We start from the raw sequence: 20502 nt of genomic DNA on the forward strand, positions 1-20502 counted from the left end.
GACACTGAAGACTGGAGTAATGATGCTGAAAATACAGCTGCGCATCACAGAAATAAATTACAGTTTAACATGAATTCACACAGAAAAGAGCTACTTGAAATTGTAATAATATTTCACCATTTGTATTATTTTCACTCTATTTTTAATCAAATAAATGCAGCCTTGGTGAGCGGAAAGAGACTTGTTTTATAAACCCTCACTGGTTGCATATATATATATATATTTATATATTGATTTGATATATATTATAATAACTTTAACCTTTTTATTTTTTAAGAAACTTTTTAAGAGACTATTTTTAACTATTTACTATTTTTGGGGCTAGCATTAAATTTGCTAGAATTTATTAATTTTGGGAGACCCAGATTTCTCTTAATAAAATTAAAAATAAAATAATAAAAATACATTTTATTACATTTATTTTATTTTTTTATTATATAAAATAAATAATAAAAATTGAAAGATGTTTCTCAGTTAAGAAAGTTCTAGTTTGCACTTTTTCCTAAGAACATATTCATTTTTTACATGATTTGCAAGTTTGTTTATGATAAATAATTGTTATTCCCCACGCCAAACATTTTAAAATTGAGAACAATTGAGTTTTTCTGAAAAGGTTTCTAATAAGAATCTTCAGAATAAAATTGGCAGTAATTCACAATTTAGACCATGTTCTGAAAGTACTTTTATTAGATATCATGACCAAACAGGTGATATTTTGCGTTCAAAAAAATTAATGAAAAATTTTAAAATGGAATAAATTCAAATTTTTTTTATTTAATTTTACATTGCATTTTATTATAAAGTCAGTTTTCATTTTTCAATCACTCATTTAATGATACGTCATCTTTATGATGCATGAAAATTTAAATTATATATAGATAGATGCATAAGAAATTAAATTAGAAATAATATTAGAACTGAATAATTATGAATTATACAATCAAAACATTATTTCAGTATGATATAGAAGTATACAGTCTTTTTTTTTTGCAGTTTATTTGTATTATTAGTGGTAGTTTTAATTTATAATATTTTATTTTATAACGTTTCATTTTACATTTTGTTATAAAGTCGGTTTTCATTTTTCAGTCACCCATTTAATGATGCAGCAAAACTCAAAGTCGAAGTCAGTTTATCTAGCGACAAGCCAAAAGGTCATGTTGGCTATTTCTCCAGATTTAATCTTTATTCTTCTGTTATTTCGCTGTTTGTCAGAATTTCGGGACACACTGGCCAAATCTGAGGCCAACAGACACAACTGGAAGAGAAAGTCGGGTGAGTCGACAGACAGATCTATGCCACAATAAAGAACATTACTGTACGAGAAGCTCTCATGCAACAGATAATAGCTAATGTCTGACTAAACATGTATAATCTTATCAGAGTTGAGGTTAAAATCAATTTATATAACGGAGAGGTCCTTGATTCTGATTGGTTGAGCCGCGTTCGAAGCTGTTGTAAATTACTCTACAAACACACACCTTTGTTTACTTCTGTGTGTTGCTCGGCAACCACTTTGTAGCAACCACAACTGTTTCTGAGGAGCTACATTGTTTGGTGGAAGAATACTGTTTTTATTAATATCATTACACTTTATTTGCTCTGTTTTATTTTGTGAAACCTTACTACGCATATGGAATAACCGTTTTATAAAAGCAATAAGCCTCGTGAAGCCGTGGTTTACAGTGAATTTATAACAGCTAAAGGCTCCGCTCCGCGTCGTGCTCAACAACGCCGCGTAGCTGTTATAAATTCACTGTAAACCACGGCTTCTTGGGGCTTATTGCTTTAATAAGACATACAAATGTTATTTACTATAATAGTAATTTTATAGTACACTTAAAAATACACTGCTAATATTTACATTTTTTTATGGATTTTCATCATTTTCAAAACTAAAATCACCCAGCTTTAATTTTGGCGGGTTGCTGAATAAATATTATTAAAATTACTTAAAAAATGTAATTACACAAAACATTTTTTGCATTGTGATTGTTAGTAAATTTACTGAACATTGATGTCTTTATTAGTGTCTAAGTGTAAGTGATTGTAGTGATTTTACAGCAGTTAAAGATGTTTTAGTTCATAATTTTGCTTCTCTTATGATCTAATTTAAATTTTTAGAATTTTAAGAGTGCTTAAATATTTGTGATTTTATTTTGTCAGTGATTACAGTGATTTTACCACAGTTACGGGGTTTTAGGTTCACTCCATATCTGTAGTCAAATCTCTGTAGTTAACTTTTCTTTGAACGAACTTTTCTAATGTAGAATAATACTTCTGTATGAAGGCGTTTAATATCAAGATTTTTAGTTCATGCAGAAAATCATTCTAATATGATGTGTTGCTGTTCTTTCCCTCAGAGTTTGAGCGTCTCGTGCAGCAGCTCGGTAAACAGTGCGGTAGGTTTGTGTCATGACTCTTCAGGCTCTCTCTCTGTCTCTCTCTCTCTCTCTCGCTCTCTCTCTCGGTCATGTTTAGTAATGTGTGCATCTGCTCCACAGCGCGCTCTGCTGGTCCAGTGTGCATCCAGTGCACTGCGCAGGGCTTCAAGCTCTACTGCTCACTCAAATACTACCTGAGCTACATGAAGACCAGCTGGTACTTCAAGTGAGTGTGTGTGTGTGTGAGAGAGAGAGAGAGAGAGAGAGAGAGAGACAGCTAAAGGCTCCGCTCCGCGTCGTGCTCAACAACGCCGCGTAGCTGTTATAAATTCACTGTAAACCACGGCTTCTTGGGGCTTATTGCTTTAATAAGACATACAAATGTTATTTACAGTACTTTTAGATGGAGAACAGCATATAAAATTACTCCATATTCAATTGAATGTTTCTCTCTTTTGCTTTTCAAGGTCCCCATTTCGAGGAGTTTTTGTCATGGACAGTGACTTCAGATTGTGAAATGATTATGAAGTGCAAGGTAATGGTGTTTATTCATTAATGACAATGCATCGGCATTTAAACACAATGACAACCCGTGTGTCTCCGGCTGCAGGTCACCAACGTGAGCAAAGACACGCGTGTGAAGTGGTTTAAGGACGGAGTGGAGCTTCCTCAGGCGGTGTACGAGCCCCCGGGCGTCAGCTCCTTCACCGTCCCGCAGGTACAGACCTCACATTCACAGTTACATGCAAAACACGAGCCTCAGATCCATGTGACAGCGAGGCAGCACATCCAAGAAAACATCAGGAAAACCTGCATTTATAATGGAAGTCTATGGAAGTCATTATACATGTTAATATTGAGACAATATTATTTTAGTTATATTATAGTTTTTATTCATATTTTGAATCCGTTTTTATTTTTATGTTTTCTGTTTTCATTTTAATTTTAGTTAAAGTTTTTGTCATTTTTTTAATAGTTTTTTGAATATATCGTTTTTTAGTTTAGTTATTTTAAACTAATCAAAAATTAGAAACGTTTCCTTGGCAACTAGCTGAAATAAAAGACGTTTAATGTTTTATATTCTATTTTAGATAATGTTTATGTATTTTATGGAAATGAAAATGTTTTTATGGTTTTAGTTTTTTGTTAACGATAATTGCGATTTGCACATTGATACTGCAGCATCGATACTCACAAGTTACTTGTTTGGTAAAAATTTATTAAATATGTAAAATATATATATTTAAAAATATATAAATATATATTTTTTGAATATTTCTTTAAAAACTATTGTTACTACATAAGTGTGTGTGTGTGTAAAATGAGAAATGTTGCCTTTGGTAACTAGCTGAAATAAAATAAATTTAATTTTATATTTTTTTATTTTATATTTTTTTTATTTCAGTTAATGTTTATTTTAAATAATGTTTATTTATTTATTTTAATTTAATTTTAGTTATCGATAGTTAAAAATATGTTCACAAGCTACCTATTTAGTATCTATCCTTTTAAAAAATATATAAATATTAAAATTATATTAATACAAAACATGGGTTTCTGCATCATTTTCAAAATGTTTTCAGTTTGCTTAATTTTGGTTGAAAAATCACATAACCATTTAAGAAATAATCAGTACTGATATCTGTATCGGTATCGCTATCCTATCAGTATTGTCAAAATTGTAGGTAAAAAAAAAAATGTGGGTATCATATTGAATTTAAAAAGTTTGGTATTGCCCTTTTCTAAATAATAATAACCCTGAAGTGAGACTAGTGTTATATACTTGCTTACTGACCGTGTAAATGACCGTGTAGTGCTAGTAAACATTTATTATGTGCAACGACACCAGATACATGAGAAATATCTGCAATAACTAAATAAAGTTATAAGGGTGATTTAGAATTAAAGCTGCAGAATGAACAGATTTTACTCTGTATTTCTTGGAATTGCTTTGACTTTAATATTTCTGCTTTTGCTCAAATAAAAACAGGGACAAGTTAAAATACTTTTATCTATTCTGCCTCAAATGCCGTGGATAAATCTTAAGCCGTACTGAACCCGGATCATTCCTTTAACACGGCGTCTAATTGCCTGATAGAGGAGAAATCCTTCCACTAATCTTGAAGGGCTATTAGGACGTAAGTGTGTGTGGAATCACACTGACCCGTGGTATTTGTGATAATGGCTCAGGTGACGAGGAAGGAGCTGGGTGTGTACAGAGCTGTAGTGTCCGACAGCAGAGGAGAAGACGAGAGCGTCCTGGAGCTGATAGATGATGGTGAGAACATGACTCATTATTACTGCCATTATATGAGTAATGTACATAATAATATAAATGGTGGTAGATTATTGACTAAAATAAAAGCTTATAGCTACAAAAACTAAACTTACAGATTTCAAGGTAGGATCCAAGATATAATCTCATGAAGTATCTTATTATCTAGCACATCCAAGAAAACATCAGGAAAACCTGCATTTATAATGGAAGTCTATGGAAGTCATTATACATGTTAATATTGAGACAATATTATTTTAGTTATATTATAGTTTTTATTCATATTTTGAATCCGTTTTTATTTTTATGTTTTCTGTTTTCATTTTAATTTTAGTTAAAGTTTTTGTCATTTTTTTAATAGTTTTTTGAATATATCGTTTTTTAGTTTAGTTATTTTAAACTAATCAAAAATTAGAAACGTTTCCTTGGCAACTAGCTGAAATAAAAGACGTTTAATGTTTTATATTCTATTTTAGATAATGTTTATGTATTTTATGGAAATGAAAATGTTTTTATGGTTTTAGTTTTTTGTTAACGATAATTGCGATTTGCACATTGATACTGCAGCATCGATACTCACAAGTTACTTGTTTGGTAAAAATTTATTAAATATGTAAAATATATATATTTAAAAATATATAAATATATATTTTTTGAATATTTCTTTAAAAACTATTGTTACTACATAAGTGTGTGTGTGTGTAAAATGAGAAATGTTGCCTTTGGTAACTAGCTGAAATAAAATAAATTTAATTTTATATTTTTTTATTTTATATTTTTTTTATTTCAGTTAATGTTTATTTTAAATAATGTTTATTTATTTATTTTAATTTAATTTTAGTTATCGATAGTTAAAAATATGTTCACAAGCTACCTATTTAGTATCTATCCTTTTAAAAAATATATAAATATTAAAATTATATTAATACAAAACATGGGTTTCTGCATCATTTTCAAAATGTTTTCAGTTTGCTTAATTTTGGTTGAAAAATCACATAACCATTTAAGAAATAATCAGTACTGATATCTGTATCGGTATCGCTATCCTATCAGTATTGTCAAAATTGTAGGTAAAAAAAAAAATGTGGGTATCATATTGAATTTAAAAAGTTTGGTATTGCCCTTTTCTAAATAATAATAACCCTGAAGTGAGACTAGTGTTATATACTTGCTTACTGACCGTGTAAATGACCGTGTAGTGCTAGTAAACATTTATTATGTGCAACGACACCAGATACATGAGAAATATCTGCAATAACTAAATAAAGTTATAAGGGTGATTTAGAATTAAAGCTGCAGAATGAACAGATTTTACTCTGTATTTCTTGGAATTGCTTTGACTTTAATATTTCTGCTTTTGCTCAAATAAAAACAGGGACAAGTTAAAATACTTTTATCTATTCTGCCTCAAATGCCGTGGATAAATCTTAAGCCGTACTGAACCCGGATCATTCCTTTAACACGGCGTCTAATTGCCTGATAGAGGAGAAATCCTTCCACTAATCTTGAAGGGCTATTAGGACGTAAGTGTGTGTGGAATCACACTGACCCGTGGTATTTGTGATAATGGCTCAGGTGACGAGGAAGGAGCTGGGTGTGTACAGAGCTGTAGTGTCCGACAGCAGAGGAGAAGACGAGAGCGTCCTGGAGCTGATAGATGATGGTGAGAACATGACTCATTATTACTGCCATTATATGAGTAATGTACATAATAATATAAATGGTGGTAGATTATTGACTAAAATAAAAGCTTATAGCTACAAAAACTAAACTTACAGATTTCAAGGTAGGATCCAAGATATAATCTCATGAAGTATCTTATTATCTTGACTAAACATTTAAAGAATTTAGGGGAAGCATTTAAATAATCCTGTGAATGCACTTAAATAATGCAGAATCGAATCGTTAATCGAATCCAATCTAATTTAATTGTGAATCGAATTGAATCGTTCTGAATTTGCAAAAATCGTTCGTGAATCGAATCGAAAACCTATGAATCATGAATCGAATCGAATCGCTGTCTACCCAAAGATTCACAGCCCTAATAGCAATGTTTCAACAACCACTCAGAACACCTTAGTAACAGCAGCAGCACCCTGGCAACCGCCCAGCACACCCAAGCATTGTGTACAACTTCTATATTCTTCAGGAAAAGTCAAAATTGGATTATACCCCTAAAGTTGGCTGAGATCTAGGTTAAACATTGACTAAGGCCAGATTTTAGCCCAACACACTTCCATTGCACCATCCCACTGAAGTTCAGGACATACTGCTCTGAGTGTCTTTATTTCCCTTGGGCAAGTAAACATTAGTGAAAAATGTTGAACTTTTCCCTTATTGACATTCTTTTCTAACAAAAAAAAGTCTCTTATGCTCACAAAGGCTATGTTTATTTGACCAAAATACAGTAAAAACATAAATATTGAGAAATATTATTGTGAATATTAATATTTAACATTGAGAAATATATTAAAATAACTTTTCAGCCGTCTTTAGTGTCACATGCTTCTTCAGAAACCATTCTAATATTTGATGCATACGAAACATTTCTTATTATTATGTTGAAAACATTTGTGCTGCTTAATATTTTTGTGAAAACCATGACATGCTACAATTAAAAATATGAAGAAAAAAAAAGTTATTTTAAATTGTAATAATATTAATAATAAAAAAATATGGACTGTATATCAACACTCTTAAAACTCACAAACTTAGCAACATTTTTTTCAAACATGTTCTTTTGTGTTCAGTAGAAGTAGTAGTAAATGATGACAGAATTTTCATTTTGGGGTAAACTATGCTTTTTAAAAAATGAAATATTTCAAATGAATTTCAAAGTCTTTGAGCATTACCTGGAATCATCTTAATCTCAAAACCATTTGCCACAAGCCTAGGATCAGTAAAGCAGACGTCTCCATTAAAGCAGGGACTGTCTTTCTCCATGTTCACAAGAACATCCATGTACTCTGGCCCACCAAGCACCCTGGGAAAAGAAGTGTATGTTAATATGCAAATATAAATATTAAAGAGAATTTAGAATAGAGTATATTAATACAGCTATTACTCCTATATTGTAATTCCAAATTAATGCATTTATGCATACTGAAATCATTCATTTGACCTTTTTTTTTTTTACACGTTACATGTTTTAAAATTACATTACAGATTATACACATCCAGAATGTCATCATTAGGTGAGAAAAAGAGATAGGCTACCCATCTGTCAGTGGTACAGGGGTCTGCAGCCTCACGGTTGGAAGTATATTATTCTTCAGAAGTCTTTTAAACAGCAAGGCCTCCTCCACTCGAAACGGGTTCAACAACATGAGCTTTCTGCCACATAAAACGACCCAGGCACAGTGAGAAGCCAAGCGGTTTACAAGCCTGAGGCCCTGCGCACTTGAGCTGTTCTGGTAGGAGAGGAGGTTAAGACTCTGCTTGAGGGTTGCAATACTGAACGGGAGGGGTTTGGAGAGCTTGGCAGGGCTCCTCTTACTCGAGGGCTGAGAGGAGAAGAGTTTGTCCAGGGCCTGCTGGTTGGCGAGGGGGGCCTTGCGCTTCACGCCTTGAGCTTTGTTCAATGAAGACTCGGCGGCGCTCATCTGCTTCTTGCCCTCTCTGCACTGGCCGCCTCCCTCCGCTGCCCTCTTCCTTTGAAGGTTGTAGGCGTTCAGAGACTTTTCTGTCTTGCTTTCATACCTAAGATGGGATGTGATATGAGAACATGTATTCGTTACAGTCCCAGTTGTACATTTTGTATTTCCTTTGTGTAACTGTTCGAATGTGGTCGGAAGAAAAACACTTTGTGAGGACAAGGTAGTTGATAAACACTTGATCAACATTTTGGATTCAATTTGTTTCTCATGATCTTAAAAATGCTTTTATGTAGACAAATGGTTAAATGCTTAAAACAGGGTTATAATAATTAATTAAAACTAAAACAAACAAAAAATGTTTTTGTTACTTAAAATAAAATTGAAAAAAAAAAAAAAACCTCATAAAAATTACATTAAAAATAGTTCCCAAGGCAACATTTCTCATTTTAATTTAGTTGAACTTAATGTACTAAAATAATCAAATTAAAACTGAAATAAACATTAATAAAAATTATACAGACATATTTTTTTTAAATCTAAAATTAATTAAAATGGAAAAAAATACAAACAAATTCAAAATATTAATAAAAAGCTATAATATCTGATATGATATTGTACTAAAACAACATAATATAGAATATGATACTGTACTAAAACAACACTGGTTCGGTTATTCTTTTATTTGTGTGTTTTGTTTTTTATGTCACATTCGGGGTCTGTTTTCCCTCTGATCGTTTCATTCTCTCGCTGTTACAGAGACAAGAGAATTGACTTGGAGGAGCGGAGCAAGCCTGGCAGCAGCATGCAGAAGGTTTGGATTGAGATATTTGGCCCCACTGAAAACGATAAAGGGAAGTACACCCTGGAGATGTTCGACGGCCAGGAAACACACAAGCGCTCTCTGGATCTGTCTGGACAAGGTAGAGCGGCACAAAACATGCGACTGGAGCCGCAGAATCAATTCTCCTCAACACTAACACGTCTCTTTCTTCTCTGCAGCGTTCGCAGATGCTTTGCTGGAGCACCAGAGACTGAAGTAAGTCAAGATGTGCTTGAATATACAGCAACTGAACTTGACCTTTGACCCTTCGCTAAGCTCCGCCCTCTTTAGTTACCGTTGCTGTCTGTGAACAGTATGATAGATATATATCAAATTATCCCTCATATGTAATATAATATATGGAATATTCATATTTTATAATAAAAAAAATATATTATTATATTTAAAATATATGTTTGTTTGTGTATGTGTGCAAAAAATAGTAATGTAAATGTATAAAATAATAATTATTATATTTAAAAATATATGTAATTGAAAAAATATGTAAAAAAAATAGATATGTGAGTGCAGCATATTTTATATAGAATAATAAAGATTATTTTGTATAATTATACATTGTACAAAATAATCTATATAATTCTATATAAAATATATTATAATATAATATCATTATTATACATCAAATATATATAATTTTGTGGGTGTTTATGTGCATATATAAATTAAGCATCATGTCTTTTTCTGTATATTTATTGAAAGGTTAGAACATTACACTAAATAACTTTTAGTGGTGTTCATTTGAAAATGTTCTAAACTCATTCTCTCTATAATTGTATTTTTTACTCATTCACAGGCAAGTGGAGTTTGCTGAGAAAAGTAAGTATTTGTTACTTGTCACTCCTCTAATTGTGTTTTAATGAAGCAATTGCTTAATGCAGATGACACACTTCATAATAACCATTCATCTGACAGATCGAGCCCGAGTCACGAAGGGCCTTCCTGATGTGGTGGCCATAATGGAGGACAAGGTACATGCATCCATCCATCCATCCATCCATCACTGATTCTCATTCAGCTCGTATCACTGAACTATGCTCTTTCTCTTTAGTCTCTGTGTCTGACGTGTTTTGCCGAGGGCGATCCTGCACCAGAAATGTTTTGGCTGAAGAACGACAGAGAAGTCGCCTCCACCGGCCAGTATAACATTAAAAATGAGAATAAATCCTCCACTCTCACTATAAACCACGTGACCATGGAGGACTCAGGCAACTACAGCATCTTCGTGCGCAATAAACACGGATCGCAGACGGTCCTCGTGACCGTCAGTGTGTATAAACATGGTGAAAAGCCTCGAGCAGATGCAGTGCAAATGTAAGAGAAGCCACAGTGATTGAGTAAAGTTATATTTTGCCACATCAATGATGGGTGAATCTGTTTTTATTAAAGTCAACAATGGCCTTATTTACATGGTGTGTGTTCATTTTAGAGCCTGTATGACGGTGTCCAAAATAAATATGTGCTCCCTCTCAGTCCATCCGAGATGTGAGTTTGTTTCTTCATCAGATTTGGAGAAATGTAGCATCAATGGATGCTCTGCAGTGAATGGGTGCCGTCAGAATGAGAGTCCAAACAGCTGATAAAAACATCACAATAATCCACACCACTCCAGTCCATCATTAACATCTGGAGAAGACAAAAGCTGTGTGTTTGTAAGAAACAAGTACATTTTTAAGGCATTTTAATTTTAAACTGGTCCTTCCAACTAAAATAGACTTCAAACTGTTGCTTCCGACTAAAAAAACGAGTCCATAATCCATAATAACGCTTCCTCCAGTGAAATCACCTGTTGTCTCTCACATCAAAATCCACCCACAGATTTGTTTAGAGCTGTTTTGTTCTGATTTGGCTTGTAAACTGTGCTTGATCTGTGCAGATTTCTCTCCTGATTCAGATGAGATTACCTTTTCACTGGAGGAAGCGTTATTATGGATTATGGACTCATATTTTAGTTAAAACGTCTTAATGCTGGATTTGTTTCAGCTTTTCTCTTCTCCAGATGTTAACTGATGGACTGGAGTGGTGTGGATTATTGTGATGTTTTTATCAGCTGTTTGGACTCTCATTCTGACGGCACCCATTCACTGCAGAGGAGCCATTGCTGAGACACTGATGCAATGCTACATTTCTCCAAACCTGATGAAGAAACAAACTCATCTACATCTTGGATGGACTGAGGGTGAGGACATTTTCAGCAAATTTTCATTTTTGGGTGAATATTCCTTTAATGGTGCTTTAGAAGGCAATGTCCTGAAGGTCAGTATCCTGAAAGCCTGAGTTGATTTGATCTGTGGTTTGTTTCCTCTGATTTATCTTGCGCCACTTACAGAATAAAGTGCAAATTAAACCTTTTTCACTCTCTTTGTTCATTTTTAACTAAGTTGAGCATCAGGGAACACAAGTGTGCAGCAAACGTTGATCAAATAGACTGTGAACACACTTTCCAGCAGCATTATAATGGGGTCACAATCGATTGTTATGCCTGTATATGGATGGATGGGTGTTTTATCTGCTGATATTTCATAATAGAGAGATTGAGGCCCGTTTCAAATATCATTATGCAACCCGAGGGTGATTCTTTTGAAAGCAAACTCCACAGTCCACATGGTCATTCACCCTTATGTGTTAGTATTTCAACGGGTTTCTTTTAGAAAACATAGTCAGATAATAGTGAGAGAAGGATCTAGACCGGGATTTTGCAACCTTTTTGACATGAAGTGCCATTTTATTTTTTCTTGTTTGTTTTCTGTGCCACATAACTCCCTCAGTGTATGATGCTAAACTGCATGCAACATGAATAAATCGAGCAAATCGTGTCTTGTGCATTATTTGCTCTGGTGTTGTCATGTTTGTTTTTCTTTCTGAGTTTGATAACACACACCGCATCTCCTCTTTTAACTTTAGTTTTGAGTGTCACTGCATCATTTCAGAATTGTTAGACTGAAAATCTTGATGCATTATTATATATAGATTTATATAATTATTTTTATATATCATATTTTTTTTTCATTTAGTAGTTAAGTGTGGTTCATTCCTTTTTTTTAGAGCGTCTGGCATCTCATACATGCTCACGAACCCTATTGTCCATCCATTGTGTGTTCATTTATGAATTCATCAAATAGTTTGGTTAATCTGATTATTAATAAGAGTGTTGTGCTTTCAGCTACATTGAACATGTTTAAATCCATCTCACAGAATCACCCACTGAATCAGTGCAGAAAAACTCTTAGTGTTTTTGATTAAAGTCTCTTTTGCTCATCAAGGCTGCATTTATTTGACCAAAAATACAGTAAAAACAGTACAATTGTGAAATATTATTACACTTCAAAATAACTGCTTTCTATGTGAATATGTGTTAGAATGTAATTTATTCCTGTGATCAAAGCTGTATTTTCAGCATCATGACTCCAGTCTTCAGTGTCACATGATCTTCAGAAATCATCCTAATATGTTGATTTGCTGCTCAAGAAACATTTCTGATTATTATCAATGTTGAAAACAGTTGTGCTGCACAATATTTTTATGAAAACTGATACATTTTAAAAGGTGAATGATTACATTTATATATTTTATATAATTTATATATATATATATATATATAGTTTTTATAATTATTTTCTATTTTTATAGTTGCATATATAAATGTATGTTATATATTATATTAGATGTACTTTATGTATTAACTATATTAAAACTATATGTGTGTGTGTGTGTGTGTTGTGTGTATAAATTGTATCATTTTTATCATTTTTATATTTGAATTTTTTCTAATATTTTGTAATATTATACTATATTAATTTTACATGTATACATATATTAATATGCAATATTATATACTGCAGATGATATGTTTTAGTTTGTTTTCTGCCGGACAATGCTTATATTCTTGAAAACAGTTGTGCTGCACAATATTTTTATGAAAACTGATACATTTTATTTTTCATGATTATTTGATGAATAGATAGTTCAAAAGAACAGCATTTATTTGAAGCATTTGTAACATTATAAATGTCTTTACTGTCACTTCTGGTCAGTTTAATGCTTCCCTGATGAATGAAAGTATTAATTTCCTTAAAAAATAATAATAAAAATAAAGTCTCTGACTCCAGTGAACGTCACAGATTTCTAAATATATTTGAGATTTAATAGATGAATGGATGCAAGTTAAGGCTTGGTGTAATTTTCCATCATATTGAATTGTCTTTTTAAAAGAAAAGACTGGATTTAGAGAGAAGCATGACTTCACGAATGATGTTAGTGAACTCTGGGTTGTTCAAACAGAAGGGAAGTCTGGCAGAATGTCAATGATTAAACTCATAGTGAGTATAAGTACTGGTCTGAGATGAACGTCCTCCTCACATTGTGTTGAGCTTCTCACAGCGGTCCAAGGCTCTTGCCAGCGGTCAGATCAGCAGCAGACATGGCCTTCAGTGGAACGTGGCAGGTTTACGTGCAGGAGAACTACGAGGAGTTCCTGAGAGCCGTCTGTGAGTTTTTGTGAAACGATCAGGGTTGCATTTCCCCAAAGCATCATATTTCCACTATCTACTTATGCAATGCTTTTGGGAAAGAAAGCATGAGATGGAAAATCTGAAATGATTTCATTTGAATTCTCTTGTCATGATTGTAGGTCGCTCACTATCTGTGTGTTTTTGTTCCTTCAGCTCTGCCAGAAGATGTCATAAAAATGGCCAAGGATGTTAAACCAGTGATAGAAATCCAACAAAACGGCAACGACTTCACCATCACATCCAAAACTCCTGGGAAATCCCTCACAAACTCCTTCACCATCGGCAGGGAAGCTGAAATCACCACCATGGATGGCAAGAAACTCAAGGTAAAACATGGCTTTATATCTTTTCATGATGTCGAACTGTTCAAGAAGAGTTGATATAGAGTACAGAAGCTCAGTTTCGCAAGAGATCAAGATCTTTTCTTAATTAAAAAATGACAAAGACATTTGTTTCTTTGGAACAACATGCACCGGTGAATCGTGTACAGTATAATAAGATTAAGTCAAAAGATATATTTTAATTTCAGGTTGATTTTAAATATACTGTATATTTATAGTACTGAAAAAGTACAACTGAAAAAAGTGGTTATAGCTGATTGGATATTATTCTTAAATGGGTATATATATATATATATATATAATGAAAACTTCACACTTCAACTAATGATATTGTTTCGGTTTCAAATATGTACTACAGAGTCTGAATAGGCCTACAGATCCATAAACAATCAATTTATATCTATAAATACTCAAAAAAAAAAAAAGCTACGAACAATAGTTTGTTCATGACTTCTGAGAAACCCAGCCTTCACTGATTGGCTCCCCGGTGACTTACTTCTGATTGGGCTCTGTTATGTGTGTGTGTGTGTGTGTTGTGTGTATAAATTGTATCATTTTTATCATTTTTATATTTGAATTTTTTCTAATATTTTGTAATATTATACTATATTAATTTTACATGTATACATATATTAATATGCAATATTATATACTGCAGATGATATGTTTTAGTTTGTTTTCTGCCGGACAATGCTTATATTCTCTGGTGTTTCAGTGCACTGTCAGACTGGAGGGAGGGAAGCTGGTCTGTCAGACGGATCGATTCTCTCACATCCAGGAGATCAAGGCAGGAGAGATGGTGGAGGTCTGTTCTGATGAACTCGTGCACGTGTTGCTCAACAGAACTGTCAAATATGAACGTTTGTCATTTTCTCTTTCCAGACCCTGACAGTAGGAGGAACCACCATGATCAGGAGGAGCAAGAAGATGTGAAGGCTTACTATTTAAATAAAGCTCTGGTTTATCATAATAGTGTGTGTTTGTTGTGTTTTGGTGCATCGCATCATTCACTAAAACAAACTAACAAACAAAAAATAAATAAATAAACAAACATTTCCATCAAATTTGATGCAATATGAACAAAAATGTAAACGTAACATATAGAAATACCAAACCGTTTGGCCAGCATGTACTGTAATTAATAAATTATGTGAAATTAACACATAAAACACATATAACCTGCCCCAACCTGACATGTTAAATATTTTTGTCCTGAGAAATCAGTCCAACCTTTCCAGTAGAATGAAAGTTTAAAAAATAAAATAAAATACCAAAAAATAAATAAGTAATGAATGAATGAAAATAAAAAATGTTGCTCTCTCCATGAATAAATGTTTATTTGTTTTGAAGACACTCAAAGCCAGAAAAATATAAATGGATAAATAAAATCAAAAGATAGGAATAAACCTGTTTTTATACAGTCTATGGAATAAACCTAAAACATAGTTAAGAAAAACAGTCAAATGTTTAACAGATAAATATTTTTTTTAAAAACAAATAATGATTTTGGATATTATTGAACTTCTGTATTCAGAAGTATATAGGCTTATTTCAATAAATATGTATATTTTTAAATTTTAAATACCATATTAAACAACATTACAATAAACAGGTCGTTTTGTATGCGTATATACGCACACATTTATTTTTAATCATTTTTAATAAAATAAAACATGTAATTTTTTTATTCTGCAATAAATATAGGCCTATATATATATATATATATAAAAAACAATTTTGCAAACATACAGGAGAACAGCATAAAATCAAAAGTTAATCTCATCTTCAGCCTCAAATCTCAGTCTGTCTCGGTGACGTCACGGCGCACATGCGCTTGGCTGTGCGTGACGCACGCGTTGTGTACGTGTGCACACACTGATCTGGACTGCGGCCTGTGCGTGCGGCGCGTCTCTCCGTGTGCGTCTGAGGAGCTGAAGGCTGCAGTCTTGCTTTTATTTTGATCATGGCGAGATACATGCGACCTCCAAACACGTCTCTGTTCATCAGAAACATCTCCGATGACAGCAGGTTAGTGAGGACTAGTTAGCGCGGCGGTAAAATCGCACTAATTATAATAAATGTGTCGTGTGTACTAATGTGCATAATGGTTCGACTCTCATTTTAAGCTAAATTCATAAACTAGAACACTAGTGAGCGGGATTTTCTGTTTTGCATGCTAACTACTAATCACTGTAGAGTTCAGCTGGATTAAATGGTAAAAAATAACTACATAATTGATCTGTTTGTCTCATATGTTGAATGTGTTTAGTCTAATATTTGCAGCAGCATTTGAAGCAGGATTGGATTTCTTCCTATTGTGGCTGATATTAGACTCATGCATATTAATGAGGAGCTCTGCATACATAATGAGGGACATTCCAGACTCAGATTTCAAAGTCAGAATATTTAACCCAGTATTAGTATGGAGTGCTTCAACTAATCGATTCTTGGCGAAACTATTGAAGATCTTAATGCATGTGAAAGTTTGATGGGTTATGTTTGTGTTTTTATACTGTCTGGTCAAACGTTATGCCTGTATATGTTTCCCAAAATATCTCTATAATAATATCTAGCACTTTACACAGCATAGCTAATATACAAAAAAGTACGTTTCGATGAAAGCAAACTGATTTGGATTTTTTTCCCTGTTCCTTTTGTGCATAGAGTTTTCTCCAGTGTTATTTATATACTATTATATTTTATATATTTACAAATTAATTTATAATTTGTTTATTAACACTATATATATATATATATATATATATATATATATATATATAAATGGGATTTATGTATGTATGTGTGTATGTACAGTGGGTACGGAAAGTATTCAGACCCCTATATAAAAAATATTACTGTTTAATTCTTACTCAAACTTATATTTAGGTTTAATTTATTTTGCAAATGTAAATTGAATTTTTTTTTAAAGATGTTATTTATTTATTTAATTTATTTATGGACTTTATTTTTTAAATTTAAAATGTAGTTTTTATTTATTTCCAGTTAATCATTTTAATGCTTCTGGTGTTTATTGATATTTTAGAATACATTTTTATCATTTAAATAAATTTTTATAATTTGTTCATTAAGCTTTTGTTTTTATATTTTCAGTTATGTTTAGTGTGTTTATTGTGCTTTTGTCATGATTATTTTTTTTAAATATTCATATTTAAGTGTCATTTATTTTATGTTTTTGCTTTTTAATTTGTTTTAATTTCAGTTTTGGTTTTAATTAAATTCAATTTTGGTTTCCAGTTAGTAATTATATTGCTTCTAGTGTTTTTTAATATTTTATATATATATTTTTTAAATAATTAGTTTATTAAGGCTTCACTATTTCACTTTCCGTTTTTTTTGTTGTTGTAATTTTGTGTGGATTTTTATTATTTTAAAATATTCATATTTAGGTTTCATTCATTTATTTTTATTTTTTTATTTTCTATTTATTTCCAGTTAGTAATTTTAATGCTTCAACTTCAAACTAAATGAGAATTATAAACGTTGCCTAAATCAGTTGGATTGATGGAGTCTATGGGTAATTTAGTTCTTTATGAATTTAGCATGATTTAAAAAAAATTTCACACTGCCTTGTGGCTTCGGCAGAAGCAAATATGAGCGCTTCAGTGCCGCTTCAATGCCAGCTTGTCACGTTATTTTCCTCCAAGCCCTCTGGGAAGGCTCTCAGACAGCCAAATGAATGTCCTGTGATTTCATGGTACTTTAGGCCTGAGGATTTGCGTCGTGAGTTTGGTCGTTACGGACCTATAGTAGATGTCTACGTTCCTGTTGACTTCAATTCACGGCGACCAAGAGGATTTGCATACGTACAATATCCTTTGTAGGCAAAAATGTTGAAAAGAGAGAACATATTGTGAACTTTTAGAGGGATTGTTCATCCAAAAATTCTGACAGATCCTTTTGTGGAACCCAAAAAGAGATACTGAGCCGAATGTCCAAGCTGCTCTTTTCCAGACAATGGAAGTGAATGGGGACTGGAGCTGCTGAACGCCATTCGAGTTCCTCCATGCGACTAGTTCACTATATTCCAATGCATTTCCTTCAGAAGACTTGGAATATGGCATAAAAGTCACAAACTAATTTTTTTATGGTGTTTTAGTCATTTTTCAGAGCTGTGCGGCTCCAGTCCCCATTCACTTCCATTGATTGTGATTGTTGGGTGTAAAGTCTCTTTAAAGCTTGATTGACCGTGGACACGTCCGATGTTTGTCTCCTAACCTTATATTTCCTCTGTTGTTGTCTCAGAAAATGTAAAGACATACAGTTCTGGAGACCTTCCCTACAAAGAGTATTTAGAAGGGCCGATGTAGAGTAGATTCAAGACAAAGACAATAAAGAGAGAGTTAAAGCTTGAAGATTCAAAGGGGACCAAAATTGGAGTCAAGGCCTCGTTCTGACCAAAGAAAGAGGAAAAGACTAAAGGTTATTGGGCACAGACATCCCCAAGTCCTTCTCGGAGGCGGTTAAAGACAATAAAGGTCAAGCTGAAGGTCAAAGGTCAAGCATGTTAAAGGTAACCCGTTTTAATGCTGTATCCTACCATTACAGAGCACGTGATTTCTGAGCTCCTGTCCACTTCAACGTTTATGGGTTTTTCTTTAACTACAGGAGCTTTCTGAACTCAATCATCACTTTCTCTCTAGTTCATTTTTTAATTAAAATATTTGTTTCATTTAGTTTTTCAGTTTTAGTTTTTTTTATATTTCTAGTTAGTAATTTTCGTGTTTATTAATATTTTGCCATTTTTAGTAATTGTGTTGTGCTTTTGTCATTTTTATTATTTTTAAAATCTGTTTTAGTTTTACTTCAATGTTAATTTTTATTGTATTTAATTAATTTTAGTGCTTCTAGTGTTTATTAATATTTTATAAATGATTTAATCATTTATTAAGTTTTTATTTGTATATTTTCAGTTTTAGTTTTTTAGTAATTTAGTTGTGCTTCTGTAATTGTATTATTTTTTTAAATATTAATAATTAAAAATATTTACAATTTGTTTAAAACATATTTTATGTATATTATATATACTTTATATAATTCTTTTTTAGCTTTATTTATTTTAGCATTAATTTTATTATATAAATTGTTGTGTTTCTAGTGTTTATTAATATATTATAAATTATTAATAATAATTTGCTTTTTAAGCTTTTATTTTCTATATGTCTGTTAAACACACAAAACAAATAGTTATGAATAAAATAAATTAATACACACAAATAATATTTTCACTTTTTTTTGTTTGTTTTTTTGCATCATTGGATTGAAAATAACACCATAAAAATAATTAGTTTTTTTTTCTTCACACGAAAGTGCCTGGAGTTGAAGGAACGCTCTTAAATACACTTGGGAAATTTTGAGAGTAATTTCATCAAACACCTTCCCCTGTTGCCGTTCATCACGGTTAATTCAGATGATTATTTGTCTTGTTTTGCTTTATAATCCGTCATGCTTTTGCTGAATATTAAGATGGTGAGTTCAGTTTCTGTCATATGCATGTTCATCTGTGTGTTCATCTGTTCATCTGGTAAAAATGCAAAGCCTTAACCGCATCGGCATGTTCGAGGACGTTCGTGACGCGGAGGACGCGCTGCATAACCTGGACAGGAAGTGGATCTGTGGACGGCAGATCGAGATCCAGTTCGCTCAAGGAGACCGGAAGAGTATGATGCTTGCTCTCTACATGCCCAAAATTCATAGAACGTTTTTGATCTGCAAAAAGTGAATTCTCCCGTTTAAATGCATTTAAATATTTCAATTAATATATTATTTTAATTTTTAATAAATTGTTTTTAAAGGAACGAATGAATTATTATTTAATTGCATGCATTTGTGTTGTCACGTGCAGCTCCCGGTCAGATGAAATCCAAAGAGAAGCGCTCTCCTCGCAGCGACTCGCGGTACGATGACTCTGAGCGCGACGGCCGGCGCAGACGCTCACGCAGCCGCAGTTACAGCAGAAGCAGATCTCGCAGTCCTTCATACGAACGCCGCACGCGCAGATCAGCAAGCCCTAGAGAGTGAGGACTAACACTTCAGACTAACATACAGACAGAAAAAGTTGATTGGATACAAAATACAAAAAGTATTTTTTTCAAAAAACAACACCACAACACTATTGAACTAATTTTTTTACTTAAACTTTTTTTTAAACTTCTATTTTATTGTTTATTGGACTAATTGGACAAACTAATTTATTATAATATATATAATAATTATTATAATAAAGAAAATCACTATCAATTCTTATTTTACTGCACATTTGCATTTTCTTTAACATATCCATAAACCACCCCGGTTCCAGTTAAATAGACTTTTTTTTTTTACTTTTAACATTTTTTTTTTTACAATTCATTTAAAAAAAATTAAAATATTATTATTTTAAATATATTTTTATTGGACTGCACAAACTAATTTAGTATATATAATAATTACAATAAAAAAATATATATAAATATAATGTGTATATATTTACACTGCTGTTCAAAAGTTTGGGATCAGTAAGATTTGTAATGTTTTTTAAAGAAGTCTCTTCTGCTCAT

The 20502-nt window shown here is 32.3% G+C and overlaps 3 protein-coding genes across 6 annotated transcripts in view; all 3 read left to right on the plus strand.

The window, feature by feature from the left end:
• Positions 1–10627, plus strand: part of myom3 (myomesin 3) — a 40374-nt gene extending 29747 nt beyond the window's left edge. Inside the window, exons 15-25 of the mRNA XM_016447876.1 lie at positions 1216–1275; positions 2852–2919; positions 2995–3102; positions 4575–4703; positions 6235–6322; positions 8077–8176; positions 9012–9175; positions 9255–9291; positions 9890–9912; positions 10009–10064; positions 10145–10627. Coding sequence (XP_016303362.1) covers positions 1216–1275; positions 2852–2919; positions 2995–3102; positions 4575–4703; positions 6235–6322; positions 8077–8176; positions 9012–9175; positions 9255–9291; positions 9890–9912; positions 10009–10064; positions 10145–10411 — 1100 coding nt within the window. The 3' untranslated portion in view covers positions 10412–10627. The remainder of the gene's footprint in view (positions 1–1215; positions 1276–2851; positions 2920–2994; positions 3103–4574; positions 4704–6234; positions 6323–8076; positions 8177–9011; positions 9176–9254; positions 9292–9889; positions 9913–10008; positions 10065–10144) is intronic.
• Positions 10628–13428: 2801 nt separating this feature from the next.
• Positions 13429–14915, plus strand: fabp10a (fatty acid binding protein 10a, liver basic). Its single transcript, XM_016447898.1, has 4 exons — positions 13429–13580; positions 13758–13930; positions 14661–14750; positions 14828–14915. The coding sequence occupies exons 1-4, from the start codon at positions 13514–13516 to the stop codon at positions 14876–14878; spliced, it is 381 nt and encodes a 126-aa protein (XP_016303384.1). The 5' UTR covers positions 13429–13513; the 3' UTR covers positions 14879–14915.
• An 869-nt stretch (positions 14916–15784) lies between these two features.
• The window catches only part of srsf10a (serine and arginine rich splicing factor 10a), a 14017-nt gene continuing 9299 nt past the window's right edge, over positions 15785–20502 (plus strand). Inside the window, exons 1-4 of one of the 4 annotated variants that reach the window (XM_016447906.1) lie at positions 15785–15973; positions 17670–17774; positions 19520–19623; positions 19809–19980. In XM_016447906.1, coding sequence (XP_016303392.1) covers positions 15909–15973; positions 17670–17774; positions 19520–19623; positions 19809–19980 — 446 coding nt within the window. In that variant the 5' untranslated portion in view covers positions 15785–15908. Of the gene's footprint in view, positions 15974–17669; positions 17775–18208; positions 18495–19493; positions 19624–19808; positions 19981–20502 lie in introns of those variants that run through there. The other 3 variants (XM_016447908.1, XM_016447910.1, XM_016447907.1) reach the window with 3 other exon arrangements.

The sequence above is a fragment of the Sinocyclocheilus anshuiensis genome, unplaced genomic scaffold (assembly GCF_001515605.1).
Source record: "Sinocyclocheilus anshuiensis isolate Anshui unplaced genomic scaffold, SAMN03320099.WGS_v1.1 scaffold411, whole genome shotgun sequence".
NCBI classification, from domain to species: domain Eukaryota; kingdom Metazoa; phylum Chordata; class Actinopteri; order Cypriniformes; family Cyprinidae; genus Sinocyclocheilus; species Sinocyclocheilus anshuiensis.